The 19,065-nt window shown below is 40.9% G+C and overlaps 1 protein-coding gene across 3 annotated transcripts in view; it reads right to left on the bottom strand.

The window, feature by feature from the left end:
* Positions 1 to 5,198: 5,198 nt before the first annotated feature.
* The window catches only part of GOLM1 (golgi membrane protein 1), a 57,163-nt gene continuing 43,296 nt past the window's right edge, over positions 5,199 to 19,065 (bottom strand). For all 3 annotated transcript variants that reach the window (XM_004004099.6, XM_027964257.3, XM_015093039.4), the window contains 4 exons: positions 14,786 to 14,945; positions 13,750 to 14,019; positions 12,062 to 12,175; positions 5,199 to 7,039 (listed from right to left, as the gene is read on the bottom strand). In XM_004004099.6, the coding sequence (XP_004004148.3) occupies positions 6,963 to 7,039; positions 12,062 to 12,175; positions 13,750 to 14,019; positions 14,786 to 14,945 (621 nt within the window). In that variant the 3' untranslated portion in view covers positions 5,199 to 6,962. The remainder of the gene's footprint in view (positions 7,040 to 12,061; positions 12,176 to 13,749; positions 14,020 to 14,785; positions 14,946 to 19,065) is intronic.

Genomic DNA, 19,065 nt, shown 5'->3' with positions numbered 1-19,065 from the left:
AATACATTTGATTCAGTTCTAATGAGGTGGATGGAACTGGAGCCTATACAGAGTGAAGTAAGTCAGAAAGAAAAACACCAATACAGTATGCTGCTGATGCTGCTGCTAAGTCACCTCAGTCATGTCCAACTCTGTGCGACCCCAGAGACGGCAGCCCACCAGGCTCCCCCGTCCTTGGGATTCTCCAGGCAAGAACACTGGAGTGGGTTGCAATTTCCTTCTCCAATGCATGAAAGTGAAAAGTAAAAGTGAAGTCGCTCAGTCGTGTCCGACTCCTAGCTACCCCATAGACTGCAGCCTACCAGGCTCCTCCATCCATGGGATTTTCCAGGCAAGAGTACTGGAGTGGGGTGCCATTGCCTTCTCCGCAATACAGTATACTAACACATATATATGGAATTTAGAAAAACGGTAATGATAACCCTGTATGCGAGACAGCAGAAAAGACACAGATGTATAGAACAGTCTTTTAGACTCTGAGGGAGAGGGAGAGGGTGGGATGATTTGGGAGAATGGCATTTAAACGTGTAATATGTAAGAAATGAATCACCAGTCTAGGTTCGATGTGAGATACAGGATGCTTGGGGCTGGTGCACTGGGATGACCCAGAGAGATGGTATGGGGAGAGATGGTATGAGGGGGGGGTTCAGGTTTAGAACATGTGGCGGATTCATGTTGATGTATGGCAAAACCAATACAGTATTATAAAATAAAGTTTAAAAAATGCTGTAGGCAGGGAAGCTTGTTAGGTGAGAAGAAATGATGGTTGGTCTTAAGGTAGTGGCAGAGGGAACAGAGATGAATGGAATCAGAAGATAAGAGGTACAGGACTTGGGTGCATTTGTGGGAATCAAGGGTAATGATTCATAGGTTTTATGGCTTTGCAACTAGATAGATGTGGTGCTATTTGCTTATATAGGCAAAATAGGAGACAAGGTTCAGGGATAAAGATTGTTTTAGATGTTAAGATGTCATTTTTTCTTTCAGGCTGTGCAGCTTGCAAGGTCATAGTTCCCTGATGGGGAATTAAACTCAGGCCCCTGGCAGTGGAAGCATGGAATCCTAACCACGGGACCACCAGAAAATGCCTTGTTGAGCTGTCTTTGAAAAACATCCTAGTGAAAGTGGCAAGTAGTTTGGTGTGGAGCTGAAAGGAGCATTCTTGGGTAGACATGAACTGAAGACTAAGTGGCTGCAGAGATAAATTGTAAACTGAGGCCTGCACTGGGGGTTGCCAGAGAAGGCAATGGCACCCCACTCCACTACTCTTGCCTGGAAAATCCCATGGATGGAGGAGCCTGGTGGGCTGCCATCTATGGGGTCGCTCAGAGTCAGACATGACTGAAGCGACGCAGCAGCAGCAGCAGCAGCTGGGGGTTGCAATTGCTCAGGGAACATGTAGAAGAGCCTGAGATTGGTCCCAAGAAGAGTCAGGATAACCAAGTTCTAAGAGTAGGCCAGGGCAGAGGTGGGAGAAAGGAGCAGGTAGGAGATGAAACCAAAGTGAGCGCCTTAAAATCATGCCATGCCACCCTCTGACCAAGTTTCTATGTCACTTGTTTCATAAGACTCTGGCCTTCTAAGAAATCACCTTAATTACTGGTCAGAAAAAGCCACCCATTTAGAAAAGTTTAGGAGTTTTTCTCTGGCATGAAAAGGAGATTTAGCCAGAAAATAGGCAATGCAGGGCCACATACAACTAATAGGCCTAAGATAAGGACCAAAATGGGCCCACTGGATCTGACAGGTTGCTGGCGACAATAGTAAACCTTTTTGAAGAGGTAGGGCAGAATCAGTACATTGAAGTGTTAGTGAGTGGGGTATGAAATAATGGAATCATTCTTTAGAACTGACTTCTCCACATTCATCCTTACCCCATCCTGTTCTTGGAGGAGCTGGTATGATCATAAAAGATCAACTATTCTCTCCTTAATGATAGTCTTCACTAAGCGACACCTGGTTTGGCCACTTCATTTCTGCCCTCTCCCCTGGGCTCCTCAAGCTGCATCTTGCTTTTCCTCTGACCAGCCAACCTCTTCTCTTGGACAGCTTCTCTTTATCCTTCAAGTTTCTGAAACATTGTATCTTCAGATAATGCTCCTGTATCTCCTGGTTTAGGCCAAACCGTTTAAAAGTGCTTAGCATTTTCAGTTCAGTCGCTCAGTCATATCCAACTCTTTGTGATCCCACGAACCGCAGAACTGCAGCAGGCCAGGCTTCTCTGTCCATCACCATCTCCCGGAGTTTACCCAAACTCATGTCCATCGAGTCGGTGATGCCATCCAATCATCTCATCCTCTGTCGTCCCCTTCTCCTGCCCTCAATCCTTCCCAGCATCAGGGTCTTTTCAAATGAGTCAGCTTTTTGCATCAGGTGGCCAAAATATTAGAGTTTCAGCTTCAACATCAGTCCTTCCAGTGAACATCCAGGACTGATCTCCTTTAGGATGGACTGGTTGGATCTCCTTGCAGTCCAAGGGACTCTCAAGAGTCTTCTCCAACACCACAGTTCAAAAGCATCAATTCTTCGGCACTCAGCTTTCTTTACAGTCCAACTCTCACATCCATACATGACTAGTGGAAAAACCACAGCCCTGACTAGATGGACCTTTGCTGACAAAGTAATGTCTCTGCTTTTTAATATGCTATCTAGGTTGGTCATAGCTTTTCTCCCACGGAGCAAGCATCTTTTAATTTCATGGCTGCAGTCATCATCTGCAGTGATTTTGGAGCCCCCCAAAATAAAGTCTGTCACTGTTTCCACTGTTTCCCCATCTATTTGCCATGAAGTGATGGGACCAGATGCCATGATTTTAGTTTTCTGAATGTTGAGCTTTAAGCCAACTTTTTAGCATTTTCGGTTGTAGTTATTTTTTAATCTTCCCAGCTGTAGTATAAACTTGAGAAAAACGCCTTCATCTTTGTAGAACCTGCTCACTCAGTTAATGGGATGTGGATCTTTTAAAAATATAAAAGACGACCTGGAGGCAATCAATTGGAAAACTGAATGAAGGTTAAAATCAAGGCCTCCAGGGCAGTAGGAAGGCTCAATCTGAGACAATGGTGAGAACACAGGACACTAAGAATGCTAGTGGAGTTTTGAAGTAGGAACCTGGAGGTGGTAAGTTGGAGTCTGATAGCCTTGCCCCTAAATGGTTTGCATCAGCTGAAGAAATTGGTTGCATTCACTTAAAGTATAGAATTTTTTCTGTATTCCTCTGCTAACAATGCCTTCTGTTCTTTCCATTTAAAAAGAATGCATCAGCTTTTGGAGGACCACATAAAGTTATTATGCAACACTGAATTTCTAAACTACTGATAAGGTAAAGATGCAGTACCTGCAACCATCTGTGTAGAATTCAAACGTTTTAGGCCAAACCTTTAAGCCAAGCTTAAAGGAAGGTGTGGTGCTTTGTTTTGATCAGAGATTTGTCATCCATTGACTTCCAGAATAACTTTTAAATGAACCCATCTCAAAAAGCCAGAGCAAGGATGTTATAGCAGAATTGGCCTTCACAGGGAAAAAACTGGCAGCTGTAGACTGGTGGTTAAGGTCACAGAACTACTCTTTTAAATGATACTCAAGTGTGAAATAATAATGTGGCCCCTTTTTTGGTGTGAGTTAAGACATTCAGGTGAAGGTTTGAGTTCTGGATAAAGGCAGACATGTTACATTGTACTGGAAGTTCCACTGTCATTTTACTACAACTTTGAGAGAGCCAAATTAGTAAAAGCAAGCTCTAACGTCAGGAGCTGCTCCACAAAGGCTCTGGCTTACTTCTTGAGTTTTCATCCTCATTCTTACGTGTCTATTAACATTCATTCTAAAACTGCATATGTTCACCTAAATCTGTTTATGAAGGTTCTAAAAGGCAAAACTTCAGTTATATGAAAAGTTAGGTTACCTAGGGCTACATCTCTGATCACTCAGTCTTTATTTGAACTCTAGTCAAACTTACCAAGCACCCCTCACAATATTAGAATCTCTGTAGGGATATGAAGTGTAAGCCTGTGTCACTCAGCAGGATTTTTATTTTACTTTAGAACATTTAATTTTATTCTAAGGAGTAAGGATTTTTTTTTAAAAAAAAAGCAGGTATTTATCTCAAGGTCTTGGTTTATAAAAGTCATTAAGTTTATATATAGTTTACAGATGAGAATGTTTCAAGTCATGTCTCCTTCCCAGAGATGAGTTTCACAGGCACATCAACAAGCACAGTGCATCTCTTACCTACTTTTGAGTAATCCTTCACTGTGCACATTACCAGAACCTTACAAATCAGTTGTTAAGAACAGTGGCTTAGTTAGTACCCTTAAGAAAGTGTTGCCCTCTGAGCTGAAATAGAACACAAACATTTAAATACACAAGATAAGCCATTTCCCCAACTTTCTACTACTAATTTCAAAATCTAAGATGACAATGTGAAAAAATATTAGTATAACTCAGAGTTAATGGAAAGTTAAATTATATATATTTTCAAACTCATTTCAAAGGCAAGTGTTAGAAGTGGGCTGAGTGTCCTATAAACTATCCTTAATCTACAATCATTAGTGAAGATTACCATTTCTATTAATGATTAATTATTGTTATTAATCATTAATAAAGATTACCTTATAATCTTTTAGGCTAAAATACATAATGAGAATAGACCAGTTCCCCCCTGGACCTTAAAAGACTCTGAAATTACAATTCTCTTCTATAATTACAACCACCAATTACCAAGTAAAACAATTATGCCAGTTATCAACCTAGTTATTTAATGACACCACAGTGACTTAAACAGGGAATGTTTTTTCAAATTCCATCACACAAAGGTATGCTAGGTGCAATGATTAGATGATTCATGAAATCTAATCCAAAGCTGCTATGGCAATCTTCATCTGCAGGAAAAAAGATCAAATTAATAATCACTCCTTGTCTACACACCATTTGAGAATATAGAGGAGGGTGTGAATCAAACAGTTTATTAAAAATTGGACTAGCTGCTGATTTTAGATGAACCCAAAAGACCACATTGTTGGATAATCTATTTGATGCTTATTACACAGGTTTTATTTTTTGAATAAATAGCTGTGGCATCTCTAGATTATTCCTTGGAATAGTTGATCCCAAGGGAAGCCAACAGCAATACAGCATGACTGCTTGAAGAAACATGTGAAGTACACACCTCCCGAACAAACAGCTTTCAGGTGCCTCTGTACAGGGAGATTAAATCATGATTATTTTTTATTTATATCAGCATCTCATTCCACAGAAAGGTTTAATTAATAAGGCAAACGACCATCCTTAATCCACAGTTTACAAGCTGATTCCAGTTTCAACAGCAGATGAAGGGAAAACTGAAAGCAGTTTTTAAACCTGAACAGAGTTTCATTTCTCAGCAACTCCAGGCACACTGATTAAACATGAGATGAACAAAGGCTAATATGCAAGACATCAACCCTAAGATTGACTAAGACTTAGACAGAGGGAGGCTGGACAAGGACCTAGATGAGTATCTTATAAAGCTACTTTCACACCCTTCAGTTGCCTTTTCTGGGTGGAAAGCTATAATCTTAATGATTAGGTAAGAAAATAGCACACAGCATTCAAGTTGGTGATCATAACCTGAATGGAGACCAGGCCCTGCCCTTCAGTGGCAGCAGGGGCACCAGGAGTCCGCAGCTGGCTGCGAGGCAGGCACTCTGGCTGGGCCTGGAGAAGCTTCAGAAGTCCTCCAGGACCCAGTCTCTTCTCTGTTAACCAGGGGGTTATGTCACATGACCTGAAGCCCCTGCATCTCAAGCCCTGTGACAGAATGCTGATTTAATAAGCATCACCACCCACTTAATCCTGTAGGGAGCCTTTCTAAAGGTCACTAATGTGAGTGTGAAGTCTGACAAAAGCCTGTTTATTCGCAATGTTAAGAACCAACTCAAACCTGATGTCACTATTAAGCAAATTATGATTAGTCATTTTCAAATTAATTTTGGTTTTTAAATCAGTTTGTGATATGGTCCTTTACCGCAAGGTACATGTGTAAACTGAAAAAGACAACTACTGCATTTTTTTTTTTACTTTCTAAACTTTCCACATCTGTATGCTGTGTATCTCCTTCATCATCAAATTTCTCTTCTCTTCTTCTAGCAGTGAAGTAGGCAGTGTCTGCAGCACATCCACCCACAGTGCGGTACTGCCCTCTCTGCCACACGTGCCCAAGGTCAGCCCTGCTTTGGCCCCTGTTGTGTCAGAAGTCTAATCTACACGTGGCTTTTCTTGGTAATGCTTTGCCCACACATACTAAGCAAGGCAAGTATAGATCACAGGTATTCAAATTACAAGTCATTTGAAAGCATTTGGTACATTAATGACAAGGGTTATTGTACAAGGAGCAGTCTTTTAAAAAATCCTCACACAAAACACCTCTGTGTTTAGACTTGTTTAACACCGTTGCTAGTGATGTTTATGTTAACAGTTAGTGCTCTAGGCCACTGATTGTCAGAACCAGAAGTGAGCACGGAAGAATAAACCAAAAATCAATCAGTGCCGACTGCAGGGCTGGTTTCTGTCTCAGCACAGCATGTGGCGAAGAGAATGACTCCAGAGAGACCTGAAGACAAGGAGCTCTGCGAGTATGGGAGTCCGCTTCACAGCAAACGTTACACTTCACAATATGAATCCTGCTGTTGCCGTACTTGAAGGAGAACCTGTGTTCTACTTCTGGTGTTGATCTTCTTATGAAATACCTATTAGCCAACAAATTTCAACAATTTTGACACCTCAATATAAACACTTCAAAAATACCTCTAAAACACTTGTCTCAAAGACAATCTCATTTTCCTACATTGTAAATACAAACTAAAACTCCACAATAATCATCTTTAGATATTTTACTTAGTACATTTCACAGGATTCAATCCCTCGTGACTATTGTAGTGATCTCTGTTCGATTCTGACACACAAGAATGTGATTCCAGTTTGATTCAGAGTGTGTGATTCCTCTTTTCACGCTGATCAAGTAAATTTATTGCGTCTCCTTTCTGATTTTCAGCGTTAAGAACTAAAAAGGAAAGAAAGAAAAAACAAAATTTTCTAGTATTAAACATTTTGAGAAACCAGCCCAGGCAGGTCCCATTTGACTTAAGTGTCTAGAGAGAGGACTGTCTCCCAGGGTAACATTATAATGTGGAACTTCATTGCTCATCAAGGACAAGATAGCAAAAGAGTCCATATGTACAGCCAACAAGGTACCATGAACTGTGAAATAGTGAAATGGTGTTCTACAAAATGGATGGTATGAAATGTACTCACAGAATTTTTGACATGATCATGACCCTCAGGCGCTGCATGAATCTGTTACTGTACCTCCAACAGGAAGCACACTGCCTCCTAAAAGCCATTTGCAACTTAGGTTAGCTTTGGTGACTCCAAAGCTCTTCCTTTACAGAACTGATGTCGATATGTGGCTTCCACCCTCTTTATCCTATGACACCCAAAGGATGTAAAAAGACACATCACAAATATAACCTAAACCCAAGATCCTCATTTACAACTACTGTACATCTTAATGATTTTATTAAATAAATGACTGTCTTAAGTTCTCTAATAAAGTTGGAACTAATGCCTTTTTCTTCTAATTTCCCTGGAGAAAAGCAGGGTCTGAAACCATCTTGATGACATAATTTTAAAATGACATTTCTTCAACTTAAAATTCTTCCTTAAAAGAGCTGACAGAACCATTTCTCTACTTCGCTTACCTCCTCAATTTGTTTAAAAGCCTTAGCAGGTACAAGGTCAAATACTTAGACAAACACCTGGGTGTAAAGCATGAAAGATCCCAAGGCTTCATTGCACAGTCACACATCTAACTTGTATTTGCTTAATTTTCTGACTCCTAACATGTTCATCTTTTGCATTAAAAATAATTAGCTGAAGAGTCTATGAAAATAATTTAAAAATGAACTTAAGACTTTAAATTTTAGAAATCCCAAGCAATTTTGCCAATTGTAATAAGTGACATGCTGGATAAAATACGAAAGATTTTTTAAGGATGCACTGCTGAATCAAACTCAACTTTCTACCAAACAATTGGCCAAAACACTTAAAAAATTATCAGTGCTATAAGTGATAAAGACAGGGTTCCAGGTTAAAAGACACTAAAGAGATATGATGATAAATGTATGATCCTGGATTAGATCTTGAATCAGAAAGGGGTTATTAGTTGGACAATTCAAGAAATCTGAATAATGTCTATAGATAATAGCATTATGTGAATATTGAATGTCTTCATTTTGATAACTACTATGGTTACATAAGATGTTAACACTTGGGGTACCTGGATGAAGGTTTGTGGAATTTCTTACTAGTTTTGTTTAAATTATTTCAAAATGAAAAGTGAAAAAAAAATTAATAAAACATTGAAATGCATTGCCTATGAACAACACTAACAGGAAGATCAAAAATGAAGTGGAAATATTAACAACTGAAGGTAATAAGCATCAATGCCAGCTTTTGTCCTGAGGACCTCTGCTGAAGCCTGAAGACCCCAAGCTCCCGTCACAGCTTCAAAAGGCCTTAAGCATGAGGGCTCCCCTCAAGGTGGGGAGTGAAGAAAAGGATGCCCATATAAACGTGAACCCTAAAGTTTCACATCCTTGACTTAAAGGCAACAGAAAATAAACCTGCGATGAAAAGTCTCGTGTGGACTAGAGCATTCTTAACCACATGAGATGATCGTGCATGTGTATAATTCAAACTCTCATTTTTCCATGTGATCCCAAAAAACCCTAAAGGTGACAACCTACTTTATTAAAGGAGTTTTGAATTTGCAGTACCCTCCTTGAGACTGGCAGAGGCAAACAACCTTCTCTCTGTAACTCAGTCCTCAAAGACTTCCCACAGATAAAGTTCCAAGGAAAGTAGTAGCTCACAGTTAAGAACCACAAAACACACAAGGAAACAAGGTACCGTGAGGACAATCTGCAGAAACAATGAAACACTACAAGTTTTCAGATAGTACAACTAGAAGACAAGGCATATGAAATAATGTTGACAGAGAAATACAGGATGTTTGAAAACATGAGCAAGGAATAAGGACCCATAAAGAATGGCCAAGTAAAAAGTTTAGAAATTAAAAATAAAACAGAGCAAAGAAGGCATAAATGAAAGAAAATTTTTGAATTGGAAGATATTTCTGAGGAAATTATTCTCAACACAGATCAGAGAAGCAGAAATGCAAAATATGAAAAAGAGGATACAAGACACGAATAGATTGAAAAGATCTAATACACTTCTAATCTGAATTCAAGGAGGAGCCAAAAAGGAAAGAAGCATTACTCAAAGGATGTTGGCTTGAATTTTCCAGAGAAAGTAGACTGGCTAGATTAAAAAAAAAAAAAAAAAGCTGCTATACTTAGAACAATGTGGTACACTGGGAATCAAGAGAGAAACCAATAGAACAGAAATAGAAAATCTGAAAATCAGAACCAAGTACATATGAAAATCCAGTGTTTGATGATAGTAGCACCTCAAATCACTGACTATAAGATGGTGATTTGAGATGGTGATTTGAGATGGTGTTGGGCCAACTGCAAACACCTTTGGAAAAAGAAAACTGGACCCATATCTCATGCCCATACACTTGAAAACATTTAAAGTGAGTCAAATGAATTAAGAGATGTAAGTGTAAGTTATCAAAGTAGAAGATTCCGGAAAGATGGCAGAAACAGTGGCATAGTTTTTGAACCTCTCAGAGTCCTTACATAAGGCAACTACTAAATTTAAAAACTCAAAAACTAGAGACCATTTACAGAAAAACTAGCTGAGCGGGAGTCCTGCAGACCCCAAAATACAAGCAGTCAAAAATAATCCATGGACAGCAAGCCATACACTCGCAGTGTCTGGAAAGAAAACAGAGGGAAGCAATGGAGCCTCTGATGGACCTGAGAACAACAGAAACCCTACCAACCAACAGGTTACAGCAGAAAGCACCTGGGCCAGTGGGAGAGCTGCAGCTGGAAGGGGCAGTCTCTGCTACTCCCACAGCAGGTGACCACGGTGTGCCTATGGAAGACGAAGGAGCTGGTGGAGGCCCATGAAACACACTGGCAGCGACTCCTCTTTGGGTGGTTCTCAGGTAAAGCCCCTCACAGAGAAAAGGCACTGTGTGGAGTGAAGCAGTGGCTAAGCAGGACAAGAGACAAAGGAACCAATGGTTCAGAAAGAAGTGGGGAAAACCTCACTGGCCAAAGAAGGTGGGATAATGTGAACTTCAAAAAAGATTATAAATGCAACTGAATGAAACCCATCAAAAAGGTTTAAAAGTTTATATTTTCAAATGGTCACCTTCAAAAAGTCAAAGGAAATAATTCCTTATTGTGAAAACTGGTAAAGAAAAAGAAGCATTTATCCTGCCTATGAACAATACCATGACTTGTCTGTTTACAAAATATTTCAACTAACAAATGAAATAGGAATGGCTGAATTAAAATACCACCTCCAGATATCAGCTGGTGATCTGCATGAAATAGGGAGGAAAGAAGAACACACTAAACCAAACCATGAACAGAACCATGAAATACACAATCAACACTCTCCAGACTGTGGTCAAACAGCAATGGCTGGCTGGATGAATGGATGGAAGGAAGGAAGGGAGAGAAGACTTGTAAATTGAAACTTAAACACATATCAAATATAATAAAATGGGCAAGACTAAACTATGGCATCCAGGGATGCCCACTTGGGTGATAAACCCATAAAGAAATTCAAGAAAATGCTGAATGGAAAGGTGAGGACAGGTATTTCAGTACAGGGAGGGAAAGTGCTAGGACAGGAAGGGCAACAAAGAAGGAACTTCCTGAAGCCAAGTTCTGTTTCTTGAATCAGGAAGGCAGGGTGCAGTTAAAAAATGTTTAACTTCTAACAACTCATTTGTTTTGTGTGCTTTCCTCAATCTGATTTACTTCATAAAACCAGAAGAAAAATCTGAAAGTATACTGAACAACAACAACAAAAAAATGTGTGAATTCAACTCTAAATGAGAAAACTGTGACTCCATATCTATAGGCAAAAAAAGACATAAAAATGTTTAAACCTTTCACATGGCAAAAAACCATAATCAAAATCAAGATAAACTGCTAGGTAGTATTGGCAACCAACATCACAGATAAAGGCCAACCACCCCAGCATATAAAGAACTCTTAAAAACTGAGAAAGAAACACCAAGAGTTTGATGGAAAAATGAACTTTAAGAAAGGAAACCTTGAGTCTACAGTGAAACTAAAACAAGGGAGAGAGAGTACGTGTGCTTGTGTGTGTGTGTAAATGTATACACATTGGGGGTGAGGGAGTCCTTAAAGAATGACAGCTTATCAGTGTGTGGAATGACCATCCAGACCACGGTTTTCAATGGACAGCAAAGTCAACCATTGCACAGCATCCCCCTCTGTAAGACATGTTAGTTACACAGGGAAAGTGGACCTTTGCAGCAGAGAGACCTCATGGGTACCACCTTAACCAAGGATCAGCCTGCCATCCCGTGCCTCCTGGTGTGAAGCTAGAAGAACATAACTGCAGCTATTAAAAAAAAAAAAAAAAAAAGTTCAACCAGAATCCAATCACAAGGAGATGAATCCAGAATCTGAGCATCCCACAGGCCTAGACTCATCAAAAGTTCAAAATAACAGTAATACAAAGTAACTCAGAGTGCTACTATAAAAACTTGCCTGTGTACACATCACAGCATTTCGACTAGTGCTGTGAAATGATCATGCGGTGACCTACCATTTGGAAGGGAAATTCCTAAACTTCACTGAAGCATATCCGCACTGACCCCTGAGGGACTGATGCTCATGTTCATGTATGCAGACTTTCTGAAAGGTCCTCGTTATGGCCTCCTGAAACTGTCACCTCTCTCCACTGCCGCTACACTCCAAGACTTCGGGAGAAAACAATCTTCTAATTAGGGATTACTTACAACATTATTGTTGGGATTCAGTACACAGTCATACCAAAAGTGAAGGGCCACAAATCAGACACGAAAGGTGACCCCCTCCGCCCAACCACCACCACCACTGTTAATTACCATTTCTGCTTTTGTCATTCCCTGCAAGGGCTGCCTGCTTGTCTGCTTCAGATTCTGCCTCATTCTCATCCATGTTGTAGTCATCATCAGCTCCCAGTTTCTGCTGATTTCTCCCTGAAAAATGAGCACAGAGCCACAAAACATAGCTACATCATTTCTCTCTCAATGCCATGGGAACACCAGAGTCCGGGTGCTAGGGTCATCCCAACCCTGGTTTAACAATCAGCTCTTTCTGCTTCCTCTAAGGAAATGACAGGGACTCATGTGCTTGCTCCCAGTGCAAAGACCATGCAGGATTTCTCTACTTATGTATGCCCCACTCCAACTTTGAATCTATTTAAAATATGGCCCTAAATAAAGAGCTTCATTCCAGGCTGGAATCAGGGTAACTAGTTCACCAAACGAAATTCCAGTTTTTTAAAGAGATAATCAACTCAACGTTAAAGGAAGGCATCACTGTTTGGAAACAGGTTTCTGGTTAATGGAGGTATCTGCTTAAAATGGTTCACTGCCCTGAGAGAAGGAAATGGAGTAGCTATTGTGAGTCAAAGGGTAAAATTTTTCCATCAAACATACAGAATTAGCTCATTTATCACTGCGTTCATCCCCAGAGAGAAGAGCAACCAGAAAAGATCAGGACAGGATGCAATCAAGAGACATACTCAGAGGGTTACTGTAAACATTTCATATCTGTATAAACAAGATCTTTTGTTTAAAAAGCATGTCTGGAAAAGTCAGCTCTAGTTCTATATCCCTGCACTAACTGCCTGAAGAGGAAACAAAGTCCAGGCCTGTGTGCCATGTGGCTTTATCCTAATAATCAGACCATTACAGCTGACCTTGAACAAGGTGTGACATGTAGGCCCCCACAGTAGCTCAGGCCTTCTGGCAGCTGTTAAACCCTGTGACCAACTGCTGAGTGAGCTGAAACTTGAGTGCCACTCTGATCAGCCCCCCAGAGTGTCATTTTTTTCTTTTTCCCTCCCCAATTATTTAACAGAAAACTTGTAAGAACGTACTCTTCAGAAAATCGGGGTAACTTCTGCCAGTAAGTACTATCCCCACCTTCTATCACTTTATCAGGCTCAGCACACAGGTGTCTTCTAAGCGCCCCTGGCTTAGCTAGGATTAAAATGTCTTCCATCTTTCAGGGACCAAGATACATCCCAGAATATTCTGCTCATCTCAGTTTCCCACACTTTTCTTTAAAAAAAAGAAGTCAACCAAACCAGAAAGGTGAGATTCCCACGTCACTTTTCTGCAACGCTCAAACAAGCATGACCCTCCATCTATCTGATCCTTCCATCTGTCCTTCCTTCCTCCTTCGGTTCACCAGGCACTGCCAGTGACATGGCAGGAGGAGATGGAGTGACAAGGAAAATGTGTGGGCTCTGCCTGCCAGGAGACCTATGTGGACTCTATGCTCAGCTCCCATCCAAGGTCTTCCACCTGGAAAGCCCTCTAGGCTCCCTGTGAAAATGATTTCTACAAGTTCCAAGTGCTAGGAGTGCCTGGCCGTTCTGTCTTGCCTCCTGCCTGACAATGGAACCAAACAAACAGAACGAACTACCAAATGGCACTCTGCTGGTTGGTCATCTTCATGGGTGTCTGTTCTGCACCAGGAAGGACATGGTGGGGGCTAGTGCCTGATGCAGAGGAGTGGGCAGTCCAGGGAGCCTCTCACCCACCTTCCTCGTCGGCATCCTGCCTCTCCTCCTGTCCGTCGCGGACGACGAGCTGGTCCCGTTCAGGGCCCTCCACCTCTTGATTCTCCTGGCTGGCCAGCAGGGCAGCTGGGACCTGTGGGATTTGGCCCAGCTCTCCAGGTTCTCCATTGCCTTTTCCACCCACTTGTCTGTCTCCTTCCACCGCCTGTTCTTGGCCTGGCTCCTTCGGCAGTGCCAGGCTGTCCCTCTGAAGCTCCTCCTCACTGACGACTTGAATTTCCTTGGCTTCCTCTGTGCATAGGACAGTTTGCTGTGACCTCACCATACAAAACAGAAATCCTCACACCACTCAATTCCCAGAGCCTTCCCAAGGACTGTGGATGGACAGGGTAGCTGATCATGTATGCTGTGGCCTAGCAGATGGCATCACTGACTCAATGGACTTGAGTTTGAGCAAACTCCAGGAGATGGTGAAAGACAGAGAAGCCTGTTGTGTAACAGTCCATGGGGTTGCAAAAAATTGGACAAAACTGAGCAACTTAACAGCAGCAGACTCCAAGCCGCTCTGTGCCTGGAGTATATCTTCAGAACCACAAGAAAGAGGAAATAGTGTAGAAAACAAATCCAGACCACGTCATCTGGATTGAGTGCATCCTGCAAGTGGAGGAGGCTGTATTGCCAGGCTTATCTGATCACCCTACTTGGGACCCAGAACCTGGGAGCCAGTGACAGCCACCCAGGACTCAGCCACGTCCCCTTAACTAAGCAGTCCCACCACTGTCCTCAATAAAGGCACACCTAGACCTTCCTTTACCAAGCTGCCAAAGAACGAGGAAGTTTACAAGGGTGAGACGTCAGGAAGGCAGATAAAAGCCCTGTGGCCTTGAGTCCAGGTGCCCAGAGAGATAACTCACTGCCACCTGCAGCCTGACTACTGGGCTCCCCACAAGCAGTGAGCTCTGCATATTTGTACGGACTTGGGGGGCAGGAAGTTGCTGCTGTGTTTTTGTTGGCACAGGGCCCTGAAGACAGAATGTCACTGGCAAGCTTCACTTACCTTTCTCACCTTGTCTCTTCAAATCGAAAGCCACCTCGGAGCTAGGGGCTGGTGTCTGGGGCTCACTGTGGCTGGGCATGTTTCCTCTTGCTTCCGGCACCTCTGCCTGGGGCGGGCCTGCCTCCTGCGGCCTGGGCTGGGGCTCACTGGGGGCTCGGGGCTAAAACAGGAACACAGGTGGTCAGGGCAGCGGCTCTATGACCATGAACCTTCAACAACCCTGAGCAATGCAATGGACCACTGCAACCTTCTGATGAACAAGCACATGGAAACCCTGACTAATGCCATACCCTACCCTGGTAGTGCCCTACCACTTGGCATAAAGCAGAGATCTGAGCCTGGGCCCATATCTCCCAGAAAAAACACTTTCAATATTGGATTAACAGATAGGCAGAAGGTCAACAAGGAAAGAGAAGGCTTGAATATGACAAACCACCCAAGCAGACATCTATAGAGACCCAACCCAACAAGAGCAAAACACACACAAATGTGTATTCTTCTCAAGTGCATGTGGACTGCTCTCCAGGACAGACAGATGCTAGACCACAAAACGAACCTCAACAAACGTTAAATGACTGAACTCATACAATGTACGGTCACCAATCACAATGGAATGAAATTATAAATCAGCAACAGAATGAAGTTTTTTGAGAAATTCACAAATATTTGGAAACTAGACAACACACTCCTAAATAACCAGTGGGTCAAAGAAATCACAAGGAAAACTAGAAAATACCTTGAGAAAAATTAAAATGAAAACACAACACACCAAACTTCTAGAAGGCAACTAAAGCAGTGCTTAAAGGGAAATTTTCAGGCCTTTCTCAAGAAAAAAGACATCTCAAATCAGTAACCTAATCTCCCACCTTAAGACATTTGAAAAGAGAAGAAAAAACTAAACCTAAAGCAAGGAAGGATATAGTAAAGATTAGAACAGGAATTAATGACATATGTAAAAGAAAAACAACAAAGAAAATGAATAAAACCAAAAGTTAGTTCTTGAAAGACGAACAAATTTGACAAGCTTTAGCTAGATTAATTAAAAATAATTTCAAATTACTAACATCAAAATGAGGATAACACTACCAACCCTTACGCAAATTAAAAAATTGTATTATAAGGAAATACCAAGAACTGTTTGCCAACAAGTTTGATAACTTAGCTAAAACAGACAAGTTCCTAGGAAGACACATACTACCAAAACTCATTCAAGAAGTAGAAAATCTGAGCAGATTGTAACAAGAGACTGAAGTACTAATTTACAATTTTCCCCCTAAAAAAGCCCAGTTTCAAATGGCTCCCATGGTAAATTCTACCAAGCATTTAATACTAAATCTTCCCAAACTCTTCCAAAAACAGAATAGAAAGGAATACTCCCCAACTCATTCTATGAGCCCAATAATGACCCTGATACCTAAGCCTGACAAGACATTACAAGAAAATAAAACTGTAGACCTAATATGAACAAAGACCCCCAAATCATCAACAAAATAATAGTAAATTAAATCATGTGACATACAAAAGGATTATACACCATGGCCAAGTAGGATTTTCCCCATCAATGCCAAGGTTTAACATCAAAAGTCAATTAATATAATACTATGTCAACAGTGTAAAGGATAAAAAACACAATCATCCTAGTAGATGCAGAAAAAATACTGGCAAAATTCAACAGCTTTTCTTCATAAAAGCACTCAAAAAATTATGAATGGAGGGGAGCTTCCTCAACTTGATAATGTGCATCTATGAAAAATACATAGGCATACCATGAATATATCACAGGTTCAGTGAGGCAAATATCACAATAAAGTGAGTCACACCAATTTCCTGGTATCCCAGCACATATGAAAGCTATGTTTACACTATTCTGTAGTCTATCAGGGATACAGCACCATGTTCAAAAACTGTACTACCTTAACTAAAAAATACTTTACTTTCTAAAAATACCAAAAATTATAAGAGTAACATCAAGAGCCCTGGTCATAGATTCCTATAACAAATATAATAATAATGAAAAAGTCTGAAATATTTTAAGAATTACCAAAAAGTGACAAAGAGACATGAAGTGAGCAAATGCTGTTGGAAAAAAATGAAGCCAATATATCTGCTCAACACATGGTTGCCACAATCCTTCAATATGTAAAAAACACAAACATCTGTGAAGCACAATAAAATGCGGTATGCTTACACAGCTAACACCAGACTTAAGAGTGAAAGAGTTAAAAGCTTTCCCCCTATGATCAAAAAGAAGACAAGGATGTCTATCCTCACCACTTACATTTAACATTATACTGGAGGTTCTAGCTAGGGCTGCTGCTGCTAAGTCATTTCAGTCATGTCCGACTCTGTGCAACCCCTAAGACGGCAGCCCACCAGGCTCCCCCGTCCCTGGGATTCTCCAGGCAAGAACACTGGAGTGGGTTGCCATTTCCTTCTCCAATGCATGAAAGTAAAAAGTGAAAGTGAAGTTGCTCAGTCGTGTCCAACTCTTAGCGATCCCATGGACTGAAGCCTACCAGGCTCCTCCGTCCATGGGATTTTCCAGGCAAGAGTACTGGAGTGGGGTGCCATTGCCTTCTCCGCTAGCTAGGGCTATTAGGTGATAAAAAGAAACATCCAGATTGGAAAAGAAGATGCAAAACTACCTCTATTTTTAGATGACATAATCTTGTATTCAGAAAATCCTAAGGAATCACCAAAAAATGCTACTTGAACTAATAAACAAGTTCAGAAAGGCTGATAGATACAAGATCAATATAAAAAATGAATTATCCACACACTAGCAATAAATAGTTGAAAATGACATTAAGAAAACAATTCCATTTATAACAGCATCAAAAATACTTAGAAATAAATTGAACAAAAGAAGTGCAAGAACTCTGAAAACTACAAAACATAATTGAAAAGATTTTTAAAGGACTTAAAGAAATGGAAAGAAATCCCACATTCACACATCAGAAGACAGGATGTTAAAATGGCAACACTTCCCAAAGGGACTTACAGACTATAATCTCTGTCCAAATCCCACCTGGCTTGAAGACACTGACAAGCAGATCCAAAAATTCACATAAAAAGTTATCCAGTGCAGAACAGCCAAAAATCTTGAACAAAGTTGGAGCAGTCAAAGCTGCTGATTTCAAAGTTTATTACAAAAATACAGTAATCCAGACTGTGTAGTGTGGACATAAGGATAGAAAAAGAGATCAAAGAAACAGACGGAGAGTCCAAAAACAGACCCTCATCTTTACAGTAAACTGATTTTTCTGACAAGGATGCCAAGGCAACTCAGTGGGGAAAAGAATTGTTTTTTGGTGTGTTTTTTTTTTCCAACAAATGGTGTTGAGACAACTGGATATCCACATGCAAAATAATAAAGTTGAACCACTACCTCACATCATATGCAAAATTAACTCAATATGAATCACAGGACTAAACAGAAGAACTAAATGCTAAGAACTTTACAAGTCTCAGGAGAAAAAGCAGGAATAACTCTTCATGATGCTAGGTTAGGCAAAGCAGTTTTAGATACGACACCCAGAGAACAAACAGCAAAAGAAACAGGTAAACTAGACTTAAAATTAGTAACTTCTCTACTTCACTGAACACCATCAAGAAAGCGAAATGATGACTCACAGAATGGGGAAAAATATTGGCAAATCATCACCTAATATCTCTATATGAATAGATAAAGAACTCTAACAACTCAATAATAAAAATAACTCAATTTCAAAATGGACAAAGGATACGATTTACAATTTCTCCAAAGAGAAATTACAAACAGCCAACAAAGCATAACGAAAAGATACTCAATATCATCAACGATTGAGAAATGCAAGTCAAAGCCACAATGAGATAGCACTGCACACCTACTAAGATGGTTATAATGAAAAAGACAAATGTAACAACAAGAGCTGGCAAGGATGTGGAAAAACTGGTACCCTCCATGGGGTCGCTAAGAGTCGGACACGACTGAGAGGCTTCACTTTCACTTTTCACTTTCACGCACTGGAGAAGGCAATGGCAACCCACTCCAATGTTCTTGCCTGGAGAATCCCAGGGACGGGGGAGCTTGGTGAGCTGCTGTCTCTGGGGTCGCACAGAGTCGGACACGACTGAAGCGACTTAGCAGCAGCAGCAGCAGCATAAACTGTTGGTAGGAATGTAGAAGGGCATAATTACTTTCCGAAACAGTATGGCAGTTTCTCAATACACTGCGGAGAGTTACCACACGATCCAACAATTTCACTCGGGGTATATACCTAAAAGTAACGAAAGCCTAT

This window comes from Ovis aries, chromosome 2 (genome assembly GCF_016772045.2).
Source record: "Ovis aries strain OAR_USU_Benz2616 breed Rambouillet chromosome 2, ARS-UI_Ramb_v3.0, whole genome shotgun sequence".
Taxonomy (NCBI): domain Eukaryota; kingdom Metazoa; phylum Chordata; class Mammalia; order Artiodactyla; family Bovidae; genus Ovis; species Ovis aries.
Note: the sequence above shows the minus strand (reverse complement) of the source record. Positions and strands in the feature narration are given on the sequence as shown.